Source organism: Acomys minous (assembly GCF_964271855.1).
Source record: "Acomys minous genome assembly, chromosome: 20".
Lineage (NCBI taxonomy): Eukaryota > Metazoa > Chordata > Mammalia > Rodentia > Muridae > Acomys > Acomys minous.
Genome location: NC_140502.1, coordinates 21,643,400 through 21,662,556, shown reverse-complemented (window position 1 = coordinate 21,662,556; position 19,157 = coordinate 21,643,400). Strand labels below are relative to the sequence as shown.

Below are 19,157 nucleotides of genomic sequence, written 5' to 3'. Positions count from 1 at the left end.
GATACCACATCTCAGCAGAGACGAGCAGAGCAGCGTGTTAGAGTGCGCGTCGGGTGTGGCGGGGTTTTGTTTTTTTTTTTCCTGGAGATGTTCAGGTATGATGGTCTGGGGGCGGGTTATGAGTGTGGAGGTTGGGGGAGGGGGAATGAGCTTTGGAACTTCTGGAAGGAATTTCTCTTCCCGGAGGCTGTTACTGGGCACCTGCTGTGTGTCAGACTCGCGTGTTAGGACAGCCACGAGCAGAGGTAGGCACAGACGGTCGTCCTTGTTGATCCTCTTTTCCAATGACAGAAGGCAGGCAGGACTTTAAAAAAAAATTGTACGAGTGGGCGGGGCGTAGCGGTGCAGGCCTTTAATCCGAGCACTCGGGAGAGGCAGAGGCAGGGCAGATCGCTGTGAGTTCGAGGCCAGCCTGGTCTACAAAGCGAGTCCAGGACAGCCAAGGCTACGCAGAGAGACCCTGTCTCGAAAAAACTTTAAAAAGTATGAGTGCTCTATCTGCATGTACACCTGTCGCCAGACTACATTACAGATGGTTATGAGCCATCATGTGGTTGCTGGGAGTTGAACTCAGGACCTTTGGAAGATCAGGCAGTGCTCTTAACCACTGAGCCATCTCACCAGCCCCAGGCAGAGCCCTTATCTGGTTGGTACAGTAAGTTTATTGGAGAAGGAGGAGGTCATACAGATTGGAGGCGGAGGTGGGGCGCGGGGGTGGGGGGAGAAGTAGGTGAAGTAGTCGGTGTGGGCCTCTTAGAGAAGGCGTCATCTGGGAAAAGAGCTGGAGCAGGTCAAGGGTCAGCCATGAAGGAACCTGGAAAAGTGGGACCCCAAGTGGAGAAACAGCCAGGCTAAGGCCACAGGATAGAAGGCTGATTCCGCGAGACAGCGAGGAGGCCGCCCGTGTGGCTGGAACAAGTGCAAGCGTTAAACGACACAGAGAGATGAGAGACTTGGCACACAGAGCGGGGCCACATCTGCTTCCGTCACTCCGGCTGCTGTGTCCGGGGAGCAGACTCGGGCAAGCGCGGCCGAGGCAAGAGGCAAGACACGGCAGTGGCTTGTGCCAGGGCGGTGACTGTGGTGTGGCGTGGTGTGGCGTGTTAGCCGCCGATGTGTTTTGAAGGTAGTGACTGGGTGAGCGAAGGAGAGAAAGAGAAGAGCCCAGGCTGCCTCCAGGGTTCTGGCCCGAGCAACAGGCACATGGTGATTGCCCATCGCCCCAAGGAGGGAGTCAGGCAGAGGGGACTGTTAGTTGCTGTGTAGACCTTCCTGCGAGCAGTCAGGAAGGTGTTGGCCAGACAGCTGGAAACCTGGGGCGGGGGGGGGGGGCGTGCTTTCTTAGAGGGGGTTTTATTTTTACTTGGGGATCCCTCGAGTCCTTAAGCCCAGTGTCCCAAGAACCCCTTGCTCTCCCACTTCCTTTTCTAAGCATGCCCTCCAGTCTTCGGGCCAGCTGCCCGTGCCAGGAGATGGGCAGGAACATCCGTGGGCACTGTGTCTGGGTAGGCTCTAATGCGGGGCCCGCCCGGCCCTTCCTCAGGCCTGCTGCGGTTAGAAGAATTGGTGCGAGGCTTCCTCATCTCTAAGGAGACGCTCTCGGTGAGGATGTTGGACGACAGCCGGGACCCCACGCCGCTACTCAAGGAGATCCGAGATGACAAAGTGTCTACCATCATCATCGATGCCAACGCCTCCATCTCCCACCTTGTCCTCCGTAAGGTGGGACACCCCCCCCCCTCTTATTTTCCACGGAAGTTGGAGGGACACATACCTCAGCGGTGGGAAGTGGGTTTCCTAGCGTAGGGTCTGTTTCTTTTGCGGCTCCCGGGTCACATGACCCCCCCGGGGCCGATCCTTTTACGTCTTTGAAGGGCAGATATCAGTAGCCTGCAGCAGGCAAGGGGGAGTCCCAGGAGCCATGTTGGCCCAGAGTGAACGTCTGAGACATTGCTCTTTGGGACTCTGTTGTTGGCTGTGGTTTTATTTCTTTTTTTAAAAGACTTTTTTTTTTTTTCCGAGACAAGGTTTCTCTGTGTGGCCTTGGCTGTCCTGGACTCACTTTGTAGACCAGGCTGGCCTCGAACTCACAGCGATCCGCCTGCCTCTGCCTCCCGAGTGCTGGGATTAAAGGCGTGCGCCATCACGCCCCCCGCCCTCTTTTAAAAGATTTATTGTTTTTCATTACGTACGTGGAGTGGGTATTGTGTGCACTGGTGGCTTTGGAAGCCGGAGGTGAAGGGAGTCCCCCGGATCTGGAGTGTTAGGCCGTGTAGGTGCTGGGAACTGTACTCCGGCCCTCCGCAGAAGCAGTACACACTCCTAACCACAGAGCCGTCTCTCCAGCCCCCTGCTGTTTGTGAGGTGAGAACTTGGAGCTCTGTTGAGGTTCATGCATACCCTTAACTGGGGCTCACCCCCACCGTCAGGGCGGATATCTTGAACGTTGTGTAGACAGAGAAGCTGGGGGCAAGCGGCCCGAGCTCCAGGGCTTTTTTTTTTCCCTATGGGCCTTGCACATTCTACCCATAGGGGAGCCTCACTCATTAAACATTCATTCCCTTCCCCGTGCTCAAGTTTTTCCTCCATAATCAAATTTGTATTATTTTTTTCCTCCGTTTGGTTTTTCATTTGTTTTTCTCTTAATTAAAACCATATGTCACCGCTGACCGTAGGCCCTGCAGGAGGAAGTGGGGAAGCAGGCTCCTGAGGACGTAGAGGGCCGTAGAGAAGAGGCTCTGGGGTGACAGGGCCACCTGGACAGAGCGCACAGCCTCTCCCAGGGCACGGGGTACAGCGAGGTCTCTTCTCCCGTCATCCTTGCCCTTCCCTGATACCCATGCGCCCAAGCCCCAGCGCCTGCCCCGCTGAGCCCTGAGATGTTAGAATTCCCATGTGGGGGGGGGGGATCAGGACCGGGGCTCGTGGTGTGAGGAGGTCCACGCAGCCTATCCTTCTTGAGGATCATAAGAAGGAGGGAGTCCAAAGAGCAAACCCTAATATTCTAATTGATTTGTCTTCAATTGCAAAATTTCCCTCGCTCCCCCTCCCTCCCTCCCTCCCTTCCTCCCTCCCTCTCCTGTTCCTTCATCTCCCATCCTCTTTCCTCTCCTTCCCTCCCTGCCTCTCCATCCTCCTCTTTTCCTCTTGCTGTCTCTGGGCCTTGTAACCGACAGTCAAGGGTTCTGCCTCTGAGCTGGATCCTGGCCCCCTTTTTTTACTTCTCACGTGAGCCAAGAGCTTCCGAAGCTGTCCCGTCTGGCCTTAAGCTCGCCCTGTAGCCCAGACAGGCTTGGCGCTTGCAGTCTCACCGGCTTAAGCCATGTTTGAGTAGCTGGGATTACAGGGCTGTGCCCCCAGGCCTGGCAGCCTGGCTCTTTTCTGATGGATGGATCAACCAGGCTGAGCCCTAAACACCACTGGCAGTGACAATGGCTTTGGGTGTCCTAAGGGTAAGGTTAAGACTTCTGTCCTAGGGCCCGGCCTGGTGGCGCACGCCTTTAATCCCAGCACTCGGGAGGCAGAGGCAGGTGGATCGCTGTAAGTTCGAGGCCAGCCTGGTCTACAAAGTGAGTCCAGGACAGCCAGGGCTACACAGAGAAACCCTGTCTCGAAAAACCGAAAAGAAAAGAAAGGACTTCTGTCCCTGCCTGCCCTATTCCCCAGGCTTCTGTTTGTTTCCAGTAGGAAGTTTTGGGTGCCTTCGTAGGAAACCTTAGACATCTGAGGCCCCCATTTCCCGCAAGGAAAACTCTTGTTTTCCTTTGGCACCAGTCAGCATAGTGGGACTCAAGGGACCCAGGTCTCCTTCCGCCCTCGCTTGGTCTCCTGCTTGCTCTTTCTGTCAGGGTGTCTCTTAACTGTGTTTCCTACTGGATATGTCCTCACCAGGCCTGTCTCTAAATCTCTCTTCCCCTCTTGGGTCCCCCCCTGCCCCCTCCCCTCCCGCCCCGTTTCCTCCTCCTGTGTTCTCCAGGCATCGGAGCTGGGAATGACCTCAGCGTTTTACAAGTACATCCTGACCACCATGGTGCGTACCCTGACCTGAGCCCTTCCCCGACCCCCCTGCCCACCCACCCTCCCACCCACCTCACCTCCCTCACCTCCCTCCTCCAGCCCTGCCTCAGGCCTCACTCCCCCCCCTTCTTGGTCCCAGGACTTCCCTATCCTGCATCTGGACGGTATCGTAGAAGACTCCTCCAACATCCTGGGCTTCTCCATGTTCAACACGTCCCACCCCTTCTACCCGGAGTTTGTGCGCAGTCTCAACATGTCCTGGAGGGAGAACTGTGAAGCCAGCACCTACCCTGGCCCTGCGGTGAGCGCATAGATACCTCCTGCCCCCTCCCCGCCTCTCCCCCCCCCCGCCCTCACCCCTGCCTCTCCCCCTCCCCCTGCCACCCTTCCCCCCCTCTCCCCCCCACCCGCCTCCCCCTTACCTCTTCCCCCCCACCCGCCTCTCCCCCCCACCTCCCCCTCCCCTGCCACCCCTCCCCCCCACACTAAGACACACTGTGCACTGACACTGGGGGACATTATGATCACACCCGGACCCCCCTGGTACCCGAGACCTCACAGTGAGGCTCCGCGATGAGTGGGACCCAAACCTCCCCTCCACATGGCAAGCTGCTGCTTCTTCATCATCAGCCAGGGCGGACATGGCCTCAGACCGTCTGTACTCCCCACCTCTGCCCCTAGCCCCTATGCATTTCCCCCAGAGAACCAGCAACTTCCCCCTCAACAAGTCTTTGCTCAAGTGTCTCCTTGGTTGGAAGACCCAACTTACACCTCCTGCTGTATTTTACTTGCTTATTTATTTAGAGACAGGGTCTTGCTATGTAGCTCTCAGCACTGCCACACCTGGCCTTGTTCTGAGGCCTGTTTTCCTCTTGATACCACCCCACCCCCCACCCCCCATACCCCAGAGCTGTGCTCAGGGTGGAGAGCAATGTTCCTCCGTTCTACACTAGTGGAATCTGAAGCTCAGACAAAGGTCAAGACACGGCTGATCAGTCAGGAAATACCAGAACCAGGCTCCCAGCGCGGAGCCACGTGCCTTCCGTGCCCAGCATCAACACTTAAGCTCCTTGTCCACTGTTCCTCCTTCCTTCCCATGACATAATGTGCCCCAGATACACTCAGATGTTACCAGTGACAGGCTTGCCCGTTTACCCCTCAGCCGTGCAGACCTGGCCATCTAGGCTAACTCCTCTCTGACACACCCAAGCATGGTGGCGCACACTTTTGATCCCAGCACTCGGGAGGCAGAGGCAGGAGGATCACTGTGAGTTTGAGGCCAGCCTGGTCTACAAAGTGAATCCAGGACAGCTAAGGCTACACAGAGAAACCCTGTCTTGAGAAACTAAAACTAACCAACTAAACAAACAAACAAACAAACAAACAAACAAAAAAACCCAAAAGAACAGAATCAGAAATGACCTTCTTTAGGCTGGGCTTGGTGGCACATGCCTTTAATCCCAGCACTTGAGAGCCAGAGGCAGGCGGATCTCTGAGTTCGAGGCTGGCCTGTTCTACACTGTGAGTCCAGGACAGCCAGGGCTGTTACACAGAGAAATTCTGTCTCAAAAAAGAAAAAAGAAAAGAAAGAAATGACTTTTTTCAAATAGACATGGCCATTTATGGTCCCAGCAAAGCAGGAGACAGTACACTTTCTCTACTGTCACCCATGTCCCCAAAAGAGACACTAAATCCCCTCCCTCCCCCAACCTACTAGTTTTCCACTCCTAAAAAGATAGGTGCTGTCTGAAGGTGGGGGTGACTCCGTTGGGGACCTTAGGGCTCCCTGACTACACTGACACTTTCCTGTCCTGCCTCAACCTCTTCCCACTCAGCTGTCTGCAGCGCTCATGTTTGACGCTGTGCACGTGGTGGTAAGCGCTGTCCGAGAGCTGAACCGAAGCCAGGAGATTGGCGTCAAGCCACTGGCCTGCACTTCGGCCAACATTTGGCCCCATGGGACCAGCCTCATGAACTACCTGCGCATGGTGAGCCAGGAGCAAGGGGGCATGGAGGAGGTGGGGGTGGGGTGCAACAGCCGCCTCAGGCGGGGGCACTGACTGTGTCCACCCTGCCTGCCCTCTGCCCTCTCCTCAAACTGACTGCACTGCCCGGGCCGCCGCCTCCTCCTCCTCCTCCTCCTCCTCCTCCTCCTCCTCTTCCTCCTCCTCTTCTTCCTCCTCCCCCTCCTCCTCTTCCTCCTCCTCCTCATCTTCCTCCTCCTCCTCGTCTTCCTCATCATCATCATCTTCCTCCTCCTCCTCTTCCTCCTCCTCCTCATCTTCCTCCTCCTCTTCCTTCTCCTCCTCCTCCCCGTCCCTGCGTCCTGTCTGACCACGCCACCGCCCTGTGGGGAGTGTGCGTCCTTTGGGTGTTAACTGCTCTGCATCTCTTGCCTGCCCGTGTTTTGTTCTCTCATTGACCCTGTTCCTTCTCTCCTGTTTCTTCCACTTCTTTCTGTACCTTATTCTGCTGTCATCTTCATCCTTGCTTGGCCTTTCTGCGCATCTCTGCCTGCCCCCCATGCTTCCCCTCCCTCTGCCCCGCCTCCCGCCCTGCTAGGTAGAGTATGACGGGCTGACCGGGCGGGTTGAGTTCAACAGCAAAGGGCAGAGGACCAACTACACACTGCGCATCTTGGAGAAGTCCCGCCAGGGCCACCGTGAGGTGAGCGGGGGGCGCCGGGGGCAGGGTGACACCGGAGCCCTGCTGGGATGTGGCCTTTGAAGCTTGCAAGACTCTGAGCAGGGTCTGTGCTGACAGTGCCCTCTCTGTCCCCAGATAGGGGTGTGGTACTCTAACCGGACTCTGGCCATGAATGCCACCACCCTGGACATCAACCTGTCACAGACTCTAGCCAACAAGACACTGGTGGTCACAACTATCTTGGTGAGTGGCCCAACTGGGGAAAGGGGGCAGTAGGTGGACGTTCTGGGTCCTTCCCCAGACACCTTCCCAGCCTGTCATAACCCCTCCACTAGCACAGGGCAGTGTACAATATCTGGGAGCATGTCCCATGCACAGAGCAGGCCCAGACTGTGACCAAGGTGTCCCCATCCCAACCACAGCCAGAACAGGAGCGAGCGGTCACAGACTCTGCCGTGGGAACTAGGGGCCGTGTTAGGCTCTTGATAGTTGCCCATGGCTAGAGTGATCACTTTGTGACCCTTGCCAGTCTACGGTGTTGACACACGCCGGCCTGCTTAGTGTCCACCTTGAGATGTGGGCACCGGGGACCATAGAGGGGAAGTAACTGCAAGTGTGTGGCGGAGCCAGGTCTGGAAGCCTGGTCTCGAGGGCTGGAGTCTGTCACAAATGCTTGACCAAGCAAGGACACAGTCCGGTGTCATGGGAGTCACGGGGGTGGGGTGGGGGAGGGAGGGGGTTTGGAGATCACCACTTCCCATTTTGCCTAAGACGGGACGTGGGCCTTAGGTGTTCACAGTTGTTCCCCAGGGGCCCCGGGATCTGTCTCTGTTAGTAGCCTGCTCACCCACGCACAAGGCCTTGCTCAGGTCCCGCCGCCTGCACCACGGTTCCTGTACTCTGGAGGTAGAGACGGGAGGATCAGGAGTTCAAAGCCAGTCTGGGCTACGTAAAACTCTTGTCTCCAAAACACGGAAGTCCATTGGGGACCACTGTGCAGTAGCCCCTTTCTAGGCTTTTTGTGAGCTCTTGACCTCAACGCTGCGTGGATGGCGAGGATGGAGGGCTTTGTTTCCTGCAAGTCCCTGTCTAGGCAGTGTGTCGGGCTGAGCCCTCCTGCTGCCTGCCATGACTGTGTCATGCAGCGGCTTACACACAGGGCCCGGTGGGCAGCCGGGTCAGGAGGCGGGAGGGGGGCTGGACAGGCCAGGTGGCTGTCCGTGGCCCCGCAGCCTGCCCGCCCACATGCTCAGCAGCACTGAGCTGGGCCCGCTAACTACTGCGACGACGTGAACGCTCAGAGACCGTGTCCGCAGGGTGTTGGGAGCCCTTATTAGCAGCCAGTCCCCAGGAATTTCTGACCTAACGTGGACCTCCAGTACCCCTGGAGGAGAGCAGTGAGCCAGTTCCAGAGGGACAGATGGCTTGCCGACAGGAAGCCAGACACTTCCTAATAGCCCCAATGATGGGCCTCGAGGCCTGGTTGGTGGGGGCCGTGGGCATCTGTGTGTGTGTGTGTGTGTGCGCGCGCGCGTGTGCATGTGTGTGCATTGTGCGCTCCATCCCAGATACATCTCAGAATTGAAAGAGAATGAGACCTTGCTGAAGAGCAGAGCTGGAGGTTAGGGAGAGGATTTCAGGGGAGTCCCCGAGGCCTGAGAACCAATATTGTTCTTGGTTTCGTGAACTCCGTTCTTTTCTTAATTCCTTAACTATTTGCTGAAGCCGCTGTGTTCCTGGCCTGGCCCAAATTCCAGAGACACAGGGATGAGTCAACAGGTGCTCTGGAGGGGCTCTTGAGGGGAGGCGATGCCGGTTTGAGGGAGGTGACGCACTAACACCAGGGCACCCCTTCCAAACCAGCTCATGATGGGGTTCACGGAGATAAAGACTGACTTAGAAGCTGGAGGACGGGTTCACAGACGAGGCGACGGACAGCACAGGGAACAAGACAGCGGGCCATTGGGATGTTTATCAGTTTAGACAAACATCCTCATTGTGTGTGGCTGGACCCGTCTCATTGGCTCATCAACATTTTCTATTTGATTTGATTTGGTCTTATTATTGACACGGAGTCTCACTATGCAGCCCTGGCTTCCTCTTAACTCAGGGGCAGGCCGGCCTCAAACTCACAGAGATCGGCCTGCCTCTGCCTCTCAAGTGCTGGGATTACAGGCGTGTTGCCACCGCGCCTTGGCTGGAGCATGCATCCTCAGTGAACGTGGCTGTCAGCGGTCCTGGGGCTGAGCACACTGCGGAGCTTTTCACAGCCCTGAGCTCGGCAGCTTTATGGAATCCACTGTCAGATGAGATGTGAGCAGGAGAGAGAGAGAGAGAGTTCCGGAGCATGTTGAGGATTGCATAACCAGGTGTCAGAGCTGATCTGAGGTGACAGAATTTATGTGCTTGTCCCTGATCTCTGTATCAGCTCACTTTCGGCTTCTTCCTGTCCTCGGGGTTGTGTTCTGGGCCTGGCACTGCCATCTACACCCTGTGTGGCTTTATCAGCACTCTCTTCTCTGCTCCTGGTTCCTTTAAAGTGAGGGGATAAAGGGCTGGGAAGATGACCCAGTGATTAAGAGCACTAGTTGCTCTTCATAGGATCTGGGTTCGATTCCCAGCACCCACATGGTAGCTAACCCTTGTCTGTTATTCCAGTTCCAGGGTATCTGATGCCCTTTTCTGGCCTCCACAGGCCGTGCTATGGGTATAGTACACAGACCTGCATGCTGGCAAGACACCCATACATAAAATAATAAAACTATTATTTGCAAGTGAGAGGATAAAGCTGGGTGTGGTGGCAAGTGGATCTTTGTGAGTTCAAGGTCAGCCTGGTCTACAGAGTGAGTTCCAGGACATCCAGGGCTAGAGAGATGCAACAAAACAACAAAAAGTGAAGAGATATGGCACTCTGGACAGAGAACAGGGCTTGGGTTAGGTCAAGATCTCACCCACCGCACTTGTAGAATTCATGCACATGGATTTGGGTTCTGGCTTAATAAAAAGCAAAGACCTTGTCAGGAATGGTCTAGAACCGTCCCTACTTTATTTACTTTTCTGTTTTTATTCCCAAGGGATTATCTGTTCTTATCCTGTCTCCTGCTGGGGATCAAACCCAAGGTGCCCTCACTGGGGGATTCTAGGCAGGGGCTCTACCACTGAGCCACGCCCCAGCCCCTCACTGGGGGATTCTAGGCAGGGGCTCTACCACTGAGCCTCGCCCCCAGCCCCTCACTGGGGGATTCTAGGCAGGGGCTCTACCACTGAGCCACGCCCCCAGCCCCTCACTGGGGGATTCTAGGCAGGGGCTCTACCACTGAGCCACGCCCCCAGCCCCTCACTGGGGGATTCTAGGCAGGGGCTCTACCACTGAGCCACGCCCCCAGCCCCTCACTGTGGGATTCTAGGCAGGGGCTCTACCACTGAGCCACGCCCCCAGCCCCTCACTGTGGGATTCTAGGCAGGGGCTCTACTACTGAGCCACACCCCCAGCCCCTCTCTGGGGGATTCTAGGCAGGGGCTCTACCACTGAGCCATGGCCCCAGGCCCTCACTGGGGCATTCTAGGCAGGGGCTCTACCACTGAGCTACACTCCAGCCCCTCATTGGGGGATTCTAGGCAGGGACTCTACCACTGAGGCATACCTCCGACTTTTTTTTTTTAACCAAAGGTGACATACCCCTACTTACGCTTGTGACTTGCACACATTATACATTTTGTAATCTTCGAATTTTCGCAAACTAAACCCACTGACCTAAGCAGCTCCTTATCCTGAAACCGTGTCCCAGTCACTGACCTGCCCACCTCTGAATATGAGTGGCGTTGTATTGTGTGGTGGCACACCTGTTCTTGCCAGGCAGTTCATAACAGCCATATGGTTGTGTGGAGTTCAGGCTCACGACAGTTTACGTATCTGTCAAGTGCAGATGGACACTGGATTTTGTTGTTGTGAATCCCTGCACTAAGGATGTTGTATTTGTGTGACTTTGTGACCCTGTCTTTTTTTTTTAATATTTATTTTATGTATATGAGTACACTGTCTTCAGTGCACACCAGAAGAGGACACCAGATCATATTACAGATGGTCGTGAGCCACCATGTGGTTGCTGGGAATTGAACTCAGGACCTCTGGAATGGCAGCCAGTGCTCTTAACTGCTGAGCCATCTCTCCAGCCCCCTTGTGACCCTGTCTTAATGCCTCTATGGGTGTGTTCTGAGGGGTGGAGTAGCAGAGGTCACAGAAGCCTTCCCCCCCTTTCTCTTTTTTTTTTTATTTTCCCAGTTTTTCGAGACGGGGTCTCTCTGTGTAGCCTTGACTGTCCTGGACACACTCTGTAGACCAGGCTGGCCTTGAACTCACATCGATCCGCCTGCCTCTGTCTCCCGAGTGCTGGGATTAACGGCGTGCGCCACCCCGCCTGGCTACAGCAGTTCCCCTCTCCGCGCTGTGTGTATCTGAGAGTCCGTCCGTCACGCTTTATCCCTCCTGTGACAGCGCGTGAAAGTGCCCGTTTGTGTCTGCCCACCTCTGTGCGCTGACTGGCCATGTGAGAAATCCTCTTTTGACGTGGTTTTGAGAAGTCAGAGATTAGCTGTAACCCCAGAATTGAGAGGCCAAGGCAGGATGGTTTGGGGTTCTAGGCCAGCCTGGGCAGCATAGAGAACCCTATCTCAAAAAACCAAGGACTGGGGATATGGCTGAGTGGTACAGCATTCGCCTTGCATGTATAATGCTCTGGGGTCCATCCCAGCACTGCCCTAAAAAGGGGGTTGGGGCAGATATGACTTTTCCATTAATTTGGGAATTACATTATCTGGAGACCTGTTCTTTGCCTGATACGTGTGCCGCGGACTTCTTTCTGCCCTCTGTGAGTCACCTTGCCGATCTTTTTTTTACAAAATGACTTATTTTTAAATTTCATTTTATTTTTATTATTATACGCGCGTCTCACCTCGGTTTCTATTGCTTTGGTAAAACACCGCCATCAAAAGCAACTTGGGGAAGAAAAGGTTTAATCTTACAGTTTGTAATCCCGGCATCAAGGGAAATTAGGGCGGGAATTGGTGGGGGTCACGGGCGGTCTCGTACTTACTGTGTTTCCTTATCATTCCTGGGACCCCCGAGCCCCGGGTTGGCACCACCCGGACAAGAGCTGAGCCCTACTAAATCAGTCGCTAATTAGGAAAATCCCCAGGCGGGCGTGGTGGCGCACGCCTGTAATCCCAGCACTCGGGAGGCAGAGGCAGGCGGGTCGCTGTGAGTTCAAGGCCAGCCTGGTTTACAAAGTGAGTCCAGGACAGCCAAGGCTACACAGAGAAACCCTGTCTTGGGGAGGGGGAGAAAGAAAGAAAGAAAGAAAGAAAGAAAGAAAGAAAGAAAGAAAGAAAGAAAGAAAGAAAGAAAAAGAAAATGCCCTACAGGCCTGCCTACAATGCAATTAGATTGAGGCATTTTCTCAGTCCCTCCTCTCAGAGGTTCTAGCCTGTGTCAAGTTGACATAAAAACCAGCCAGCGCAATGTGTACGAGTGTCTTTTGCCTGCATAGGTGTCTGTGTATCAAGTGCTTGTCTGATGCCTGAAGAGGTGAGAATAGGACGACAGATCCTCTGATGGAGTAGGGCTGAGCCGCAACTCTTGCCTCGGAAAGAGCAGCTCTGAGCAAGCCATCGCTCTAACCCTGCCACCTCCTCCTCCTCCTCCTCCTCCTTCCCTTCCTCCACCTTCTCCCCCTCTCCCCCCTCCTCCTCCCCTCCTCCTCCTGCTCCCTCTCTTCTTTTTGGTTTTCAGAGACAGGGTTTCTCTTTGTACCCCTGCCTGTCCTGGAGCTCTCTTTGTAGACCAGGCTAGCCTAGAAACTCACCGAGATCCTCCTGCCTCTGCCTCCCTGAGTCCTGGGATTCAGCCCTGCTTTTTTTCATTCTTAGTTGTATCTTATAATAATAATAATAATAATAATAATAATAATAATAATAATAATAATAATAATAATAATAATAATAAAAAAGACCTCAGGCTGGGCCAGCAAGATGGCTTAGATAGCTCAGCAGTAAAGCCATGCAAATGAACCCGAGTTCAAGCCCCAAAACCCACCTGTAGGCCAGCCTGGGCTACTTAGCCCCTCTCTCAGAGTCAAGAAGTAAAACAGGGCTCAGCAGACTGCCCGGCGGTCGACTGTTTGCCTAGCATGGACCTGCCAGACCTGAGAGTCCGTTTCTGGCACCATGGACGCTAGACACAGGTTTTAGTTTAATTCCATGTACTTACCCACCTCTGTGTATATGTGTGTCTGTGTGTGGGTGTGTCTGTGTATGTGTCTCTATGTTATGTGTGTTTTTCTGTGTCTGTGTTTGTTTCAGTCTCTGTCTCTGTGTGTGCGTGTGTGTGTGGGTGTGTCTGTCTGTCTGTGTGTATCTGTGTGTCTGTCCATGACTGTCTCTGTATGTGTGTCTGTGTCTCTGTGTTTCTCTGTGTGTTTGTGTGTATGTCTGTGTCTCTTTGCGTGTCCCCCTCCATGTGTATGTTGTGTGTGTATGTGGGGGGGGGGGATGCTGAGAATAGAATCCAGGTCTTCCAACATACTAGACAAATGGTATACCACCGAGCCATGTCTCGGCTGAGATTTTTTTATTTTTTTCTTTCTTTTTCTTTTTTCTTTTTTCTTTTTCTTTTTTCTTTTTTTTCTTCTTATGGTTAATATTTTTAGAAATTAGAAACCCAACCAGGTATGGAGGAAACCACCTATAATCCCAGGACTCAGGAGGCAGAGGCAGGGGGATTGCCAGAAGTATGAGGCCATCCTACTATCCCCAGCTAGGGTCTCAAAGCTTGGGAAATAAAATAATTTTAGAGTTTTTTGCCTACCACAAAATCAGGAAGATATTCTCTTGTTTCCTAAAAATGCAGTAACCTCTCCTTTGATATTTGTATGTGTGGACCACTTAGAACCGGCTTCCATGAGTTACGTAAGGCAGGGGCTCAAAATACATCTTCCCTTAGGGATGTTGAATCGAGGAGGGTCATTTATTAACGCAATAATTTGATTTCCCACACACCAACCTTTGTCATGAATCAATACCCTTCGCATGTGGGCTTTCTAACCCTCCGTTCTACTGGCCTGCCCTGAACACCGTAGCTGACTTTTGTGTTAATGTTCATCAGAGTAAAACTACTAGTCTTTCTTTAACAATTAAAAAAAAACTTTCTTTTGAGCCAGGTGTGGTGGCGCACGCTTTCAATCCCAGCACCGTCAGAGCAGAGACAAACAGATCTCTTGAGTTCGAGGTCAGCCTGGACTACAGAGTGAGTTCCAGGACAGCCAGGGCTACACAGAGAAACCCTGTCTCAAAACAAAACAAGATGAGGAAGGAGGCGGGGCGTGTTGTTTCCATGTGTGGCGCTCAGAAGATTTTTGAGACTTGGGTCTCTTCTCCTGCCTTGTTTTGAGACACAGCCTCTCCTGCTTCTGTTGCTCTCCGGTTGGCCTGACAGCTTCTAGTCATTTCTGTCTTTCCCCCACCCCACCCCACCCATGTTGTAGGAGTGCCGAGATTCCAGATTCCACCCATCAGACCTGGCTTTTTGTGTTGTTGTTTTTCTTGAGTGGGTTTCTCTGTATTGACCTGGCTGTCCTGGACTCACTCTGTAGACCAGGCTGGCCTCGAACTCACAGAGATCTGCCTGCCTCTGCCTTGAGAGTGCTCGGATTAAATGAGCCACGATGTCAGGCCACATCTGGCTTTTTCTTTCTTTCTTTCTTTCTTTCTTTCTTTCTTTCTTTCTTTTTTGGTTTTCCAAGACAGGGTTTCTCTGTGTAGCCTTGGCTGTCCTGGACTCACTTTGTTGCTGGCCTCGAACTCACAGAAATCTGTCTGCCTCTGCCTCCCGAGTGCTGGGATTAAAGGTGTGCGCCCACCACACCTGGCTCACATCTGACTTTTTATCTGAGCTCTGGGCATCAATTCAGGCTTTGCGGGGTGGGGTGGCGGGTGGGGCGACGGCAGTCAAGTCCAGGCTATCACAGTTTTGAAGCCTTCACCCTCTAAGCCATCCTGGCGAGCCCCTCGATCTTATTTTTATTCCCTTTGGGGTGTATGTGTATATAAGTGTGTGTTTATTCACAAGGGTTCCACAGTGTCATTATGGAGGTCAGAGGAACACGTGTGGGAGTTGGCTCTCTCCTTCCACTATGTCTTCATCCACTGAGGCCATCTTGCCAGCCCTCTATCTTGTATTTGAAAGAGCAAGCATGTGCTCTCTCTCCTTCCCTCCCTCCCTCTTTCCCCTCCCCCCCTCCCCCCTCCCCCCTCCCCCCTCCCCCCATCCCCTCCCCATCCACCTCCCATTTCTCTCACTCTCCAGTCTGCAGCTTGCTCTTTTGCTAGATTGGCCACAGGCCTCACTCCGTGCCCCCCACCCCCACCCCCTGTCTGCCAGTTTCCACCCCCACAACACACACCGCCCTCACACTGGGCGTACAAATGTCCCATGCCACGTCTGGGTGCACGTGGACGCATGTTAAGGAGCTAAGGAGCCCACACACTTGCACAGCGGCACAGTGGACGCTTTTACCCACTGAGCCGCGCCACCCTCCTAAGCTGCTAGATGCTCCTTTTTTTTTTTTTTTAAACTGCAGCTTCACCCCCCCTTTAACCCTTTGCAGTGTGAGGTCTTACCTTAAACAAAACAAACAAACAAACAAAATTGATGGTGTTGGTTAAGGGACAGAAGATGAGACAAAACAAGAGGAAAAATGTAATTTTCGTAAAGAGTTAATAAGGACAGTCGGGTACTGTGGCGCACAACCTTAATCTCAGCTTTCGGGAAGCAAAAAACTGGTGGATTTCCCTGAGTTTGAGACCAGCCAGGTCTACATAGTGAGAACTTGTCTAGAAACAAACAAAAGACCCAAGAGTCAACAAGGACAGAGTTAACAACCTCCATTCCTGCTGGACCCCCATTTTCTTTTCTCGGAGGTGGGGGTGGGGCTGGCAGCTTCCAGAAATGTCTCCACGCACAAGCGCACCCCAGCTCTTTCTTTCACAGAGAATGGCATATCGTACAGGTTGTTCTGTAGCTGGCTGGCTTTCCCTCTTAATATATCTTATAGACCTTGCTATTTTGGTTGTTGCCAGGGATCCTTTTATGACACTGATGATCTCTTTAACATGTTCCAAATTAGGTCTCTGTTCCCACCCCAGTGCAGTGACTTTTCTTGGACCTGCGTTTCTGTGCATAGATGCTCAGCCAGTCATGATGCAGCTCCTCAGAACCGGGCTGGGCAGCATCTGTAGCCTGTCCTCAGCGCCTGGTCTCTTCAAGAGTGTCTTGAAAGAAGTCTGATAATCTTGGCTAAAGCCACTAGGAAGATCAGTGGTTCAAGGCCAGCCTGGGCAGTTTAGTGAGACTCTGTCTCTTTTTTTCTTTCTTTCTTTTTTTTTGGGGGTGTGTGTGTGTTGGGTTTTTGTTTGTTTTTTTATTTGGTTTGGTTTTTTAAGACAAGGTTTCTATGTGTGGGGCCCTGGCTGTCCTGGACTCCCTTTGTAGACCAGGCTAACCTTGAACTCACAGAGATCCACCTGCCTCTGCCTCCGGAGTGCTGGGATTAGAGGTCTGCGCCACCCGGTCCTGCTGAGACTCTGTCTCAGATAGATAAACAAACAATGAAAGAATGAGTTAGTGAAGCGCACTGGTGAGCATTGCTCAGTGGGAGCCTTGGGCTCAATCCTTAATATGGGGGGAAAAGTAGGGGTGATGGCGGGGGGGGGGGGGAAGAGCCTCTGGCCCTTTACTTGAGTGCCCAGGGCTGTCTGTTGCAGTGTTGTGTCCTGACTGTCAGCCCAAGTTCTGTGCTAGGCTTCTTTTCTGTATGCTCAGACTGGCTATTGCCAGGCCTCCAGCCCAGGCCCCCTCAGCCCTGGAGGTCAGCTTAGCACTCGGGAATGAACAAGCTTCGGTGTGTGCGGTCCTTGTGTGGACCACTTTGCGTGCTCCTTTCCCTCTGCTCTGCTTTGCCCGGTGGCCTTGGGCTGGACAGACAGACGGACAGACGGACAGGCAGATGCTTTAGCCCTAACCTGTTTCCTCTGTTTTGACATGGCAGGGGGCAGAGTCCCAGCCTCAGCACAGGCTCTCTGCTTCTTCAGCTCCCCAGGTCTGTCTGGCTCCTCCCACATCCACTCCTCCTCCCCCGCCCCCCTGTCTGGCTCCTCCCACATCCACTCCTCCTCCCCCCCCCTCTGTCTGGCTCCTCCCACATCCACTCCTCCTCCCCCGCCCCCCCCCCCCGTCTGGCTCCTCCCACGTCCACTCCCCCCACTCCGTCCACTTGAGCTCAGTCTGGCTCAGGGCTTAAGAGTGGAGCTCTGGGGCTTTGGCGTCACGCTGACTTAGGACTTGGCTCCGCTAGCCCTCCGTGGCGTGTCCTCAGCTGCAAGAGGTAATAATACCGCCCTCCCACGCTGACAGAGCTGTCACACAGCAAGCCCACAAGAAACGCTAGCGGCCGCCGCTATTATTAGAATTATCTCACATTCCCATCCCCGCTTCCACAATTTTGGATTTGGAGAAGCAGCTTGGTAGGGAGAGAAACCCCAGCCTCCCGCTGTCCCCATTGTCCCTCGGCTTTGTTTGCGGTCTGATAGCGCAAGGACCTGTGGTGTAACCTGGTCTCATGGCCCAAGTGGCTGTCTGTGGCTTTTTAAAAACTCCCCCAATGGTGGCGCAGGACTTTAATCCCAGCACTCAGGAGGCAGAGGCAGCCGGATCTCTGTAAGTTCTAGGCCAGCCTGGTCTACAAAGCAAGTTCAGGACAGCTAAGGCTACACAGAGAGACCCTGTCTTGGGGAGGGAAAAACCTCCCCCAAAACTTAAGAGACTTAAAACTGTTACTTCTCAGGCCAGCCGTGGTGGTGCATGCCTTTAATCCCAGCATTTTGGAGGCAGAGGCAGGTGGATTGCTGTGAATTTGGGGCCAGCCTGGTCTACAAAGGGAGTCCAGAATAGTGAAGGCTACACAGAGAAACCTTGTCTCGAAAAAAAAAAAAAAAAAACCTTGTCCCCCCCGCCCTGGGGTTCATTGACCACATCCATCTGGTGATCAAGAAGTAACGAAAGCCCAGCAAAACCATGGGTGTTCCTGTTGACTTCCAACCCCTGGTCCACCTGTCCTCCTGCAGCTGCCCTCGGCTTATGTACACAGAGGTCTCAGAACTGTTTTGAAGGCTGAGGCTCCAGAATTCAGCCAGCGTGATTTCTTTCATACCCTGTCATAAAGCCAGCCAGCTAGCAGGAAGTAGGGGGCGGCGCCACCTGCTGATGGGGGGAGAGAGTGGCTGCATCTGCCAGTTGCCCTCTCTGAACTCCAGGCATATGCATTACAAACAAACTCAAGCCTTCCATCCCAGCTATTTTGGAGACTGACACAGGAGAATCCCAAGTTCAAGGCTCCTGTGGTCTGCAGTGTGACTCCGTGATCAGCCTGAGTTAGTGAGACCCTGTTTCAAGACGAAAATGTAAAAAGAAGGCTGACTGTAGCTCAGCAGTAGATCCCTTGTCTGGACTCCATCAGTAAGGAGGTGGGGGTGTGCCTCCCTGGTAAAGCCCCTGCCTAGAATCCCCCAGTGAGGGGCTGGGTGTGGCTCAGTGGTAGAGCCCCTGCCTAGAATCCCCCAATGAGGGGCTGGTGCGTGGCTCAGTGGTAGAGCCCCTGCCTAGAATCCCCCAGTGAGGGGCTGGGGGTGTGGCTCAGTGGTAGAGCCCCTGCCTAGAATCCCCCAGTGAGGGGCTGGGGGCGTGGCTCATTGGTAGAGCCCCTGCCTAGAATCCCTCAGTGAGGGGCTGGGGGTGTGGCTCAGTGGTAGAGCCCCTGCCTAGACTCCCCCAGTGAGGGGCTGGGGGCATGGCTCAGTGGTAGAGCCCCTGCCTAGAATCCCCCAGTGAGGGGCTAGGGGCGTGGCTCAGTGGTAGAGCCCCTGCCTAGAATCCCCCAGTGAGGGGCTGGAAGTTTGGATTAGAGATAAGAGTGCTTGCCTACCATGCCCAGGCCCTAGAGTCAACCCCTAGCTTTGCAAAGAAAAAAAAAGTCTAAAAGCATTCATTCCCTTTAATATAGACTTGGGTGAGCATCTGGGGCTGGTTAAGAGGACTCAGCAGCCAACTGTAAATCTTGATGATCTGAGTTTGATCCCTGGAGCACACATGAAGCTGGAAGGAGGGGACAGAGCTCATAGAGTTATCCTCTGACCGATACATGTGATGTGTGTGTGTGTGTGCACGTGCGCGTCTATGTATATATACATATTTATGCGTACATATATATAATTTTGAAACAGAGGTCTTTATGTAGTCTTGGCTGTCCTGTAGACCAGGCTGACTTCTAATTCACAGAGATCCGTCTGCTTCTGCCTCCCGAGTGCTGGGATTAAAAGCATGCACCAGCCAGGCATGGGTGGCGCACACGCCTGTAATCCCAGCACTCGGGAGGCAGAGGCAGGCG

General features: G+C 53.7%; 1 protein-coding gene across 2 annotated transcripts in view; it reads left to right on the top strand.

The window, feature by feature from the left end:
• Positions 1 to 19,157, top strand: part of GRIK5 (glutamate ionotropic receptor kainate type subunit 5) — a 72,822-nt gene that overhangs the window by 10,025 nt on the left and 43,640 nt on the right. For both annotated transcript variants that reach the window (XM_084770272.1, XM_084770273.1), the window contains exons 6-11: positions 1,544 to 1,722; positions 3,977 to 4,030; positions 4,157 to 4,318; positions 5,853 to 6,005; positions 6,580 to 6,684; positions 6,799 to 6,906. In XM_084770272.1, the coding sequence (XP_084626398.1) occupies positions 1,544 to 1,722; positions 3,977 to 4,030; positions 4,157 to 4,318; positions 5,853 to 6,005; positions 6,580 to 6,684; positions 6,799 to 6,906 (761 nt within the window). The remainder of the gene's footprint in view (positions 1 to 1,543; positions 1,723 to 3,976; positions 4,031 to 4,156; positions 4,319 to 5,852; positions 6,006 to 6,579; positions 6,685 to 6,798; positions 6,907 to 19,157) is intronic.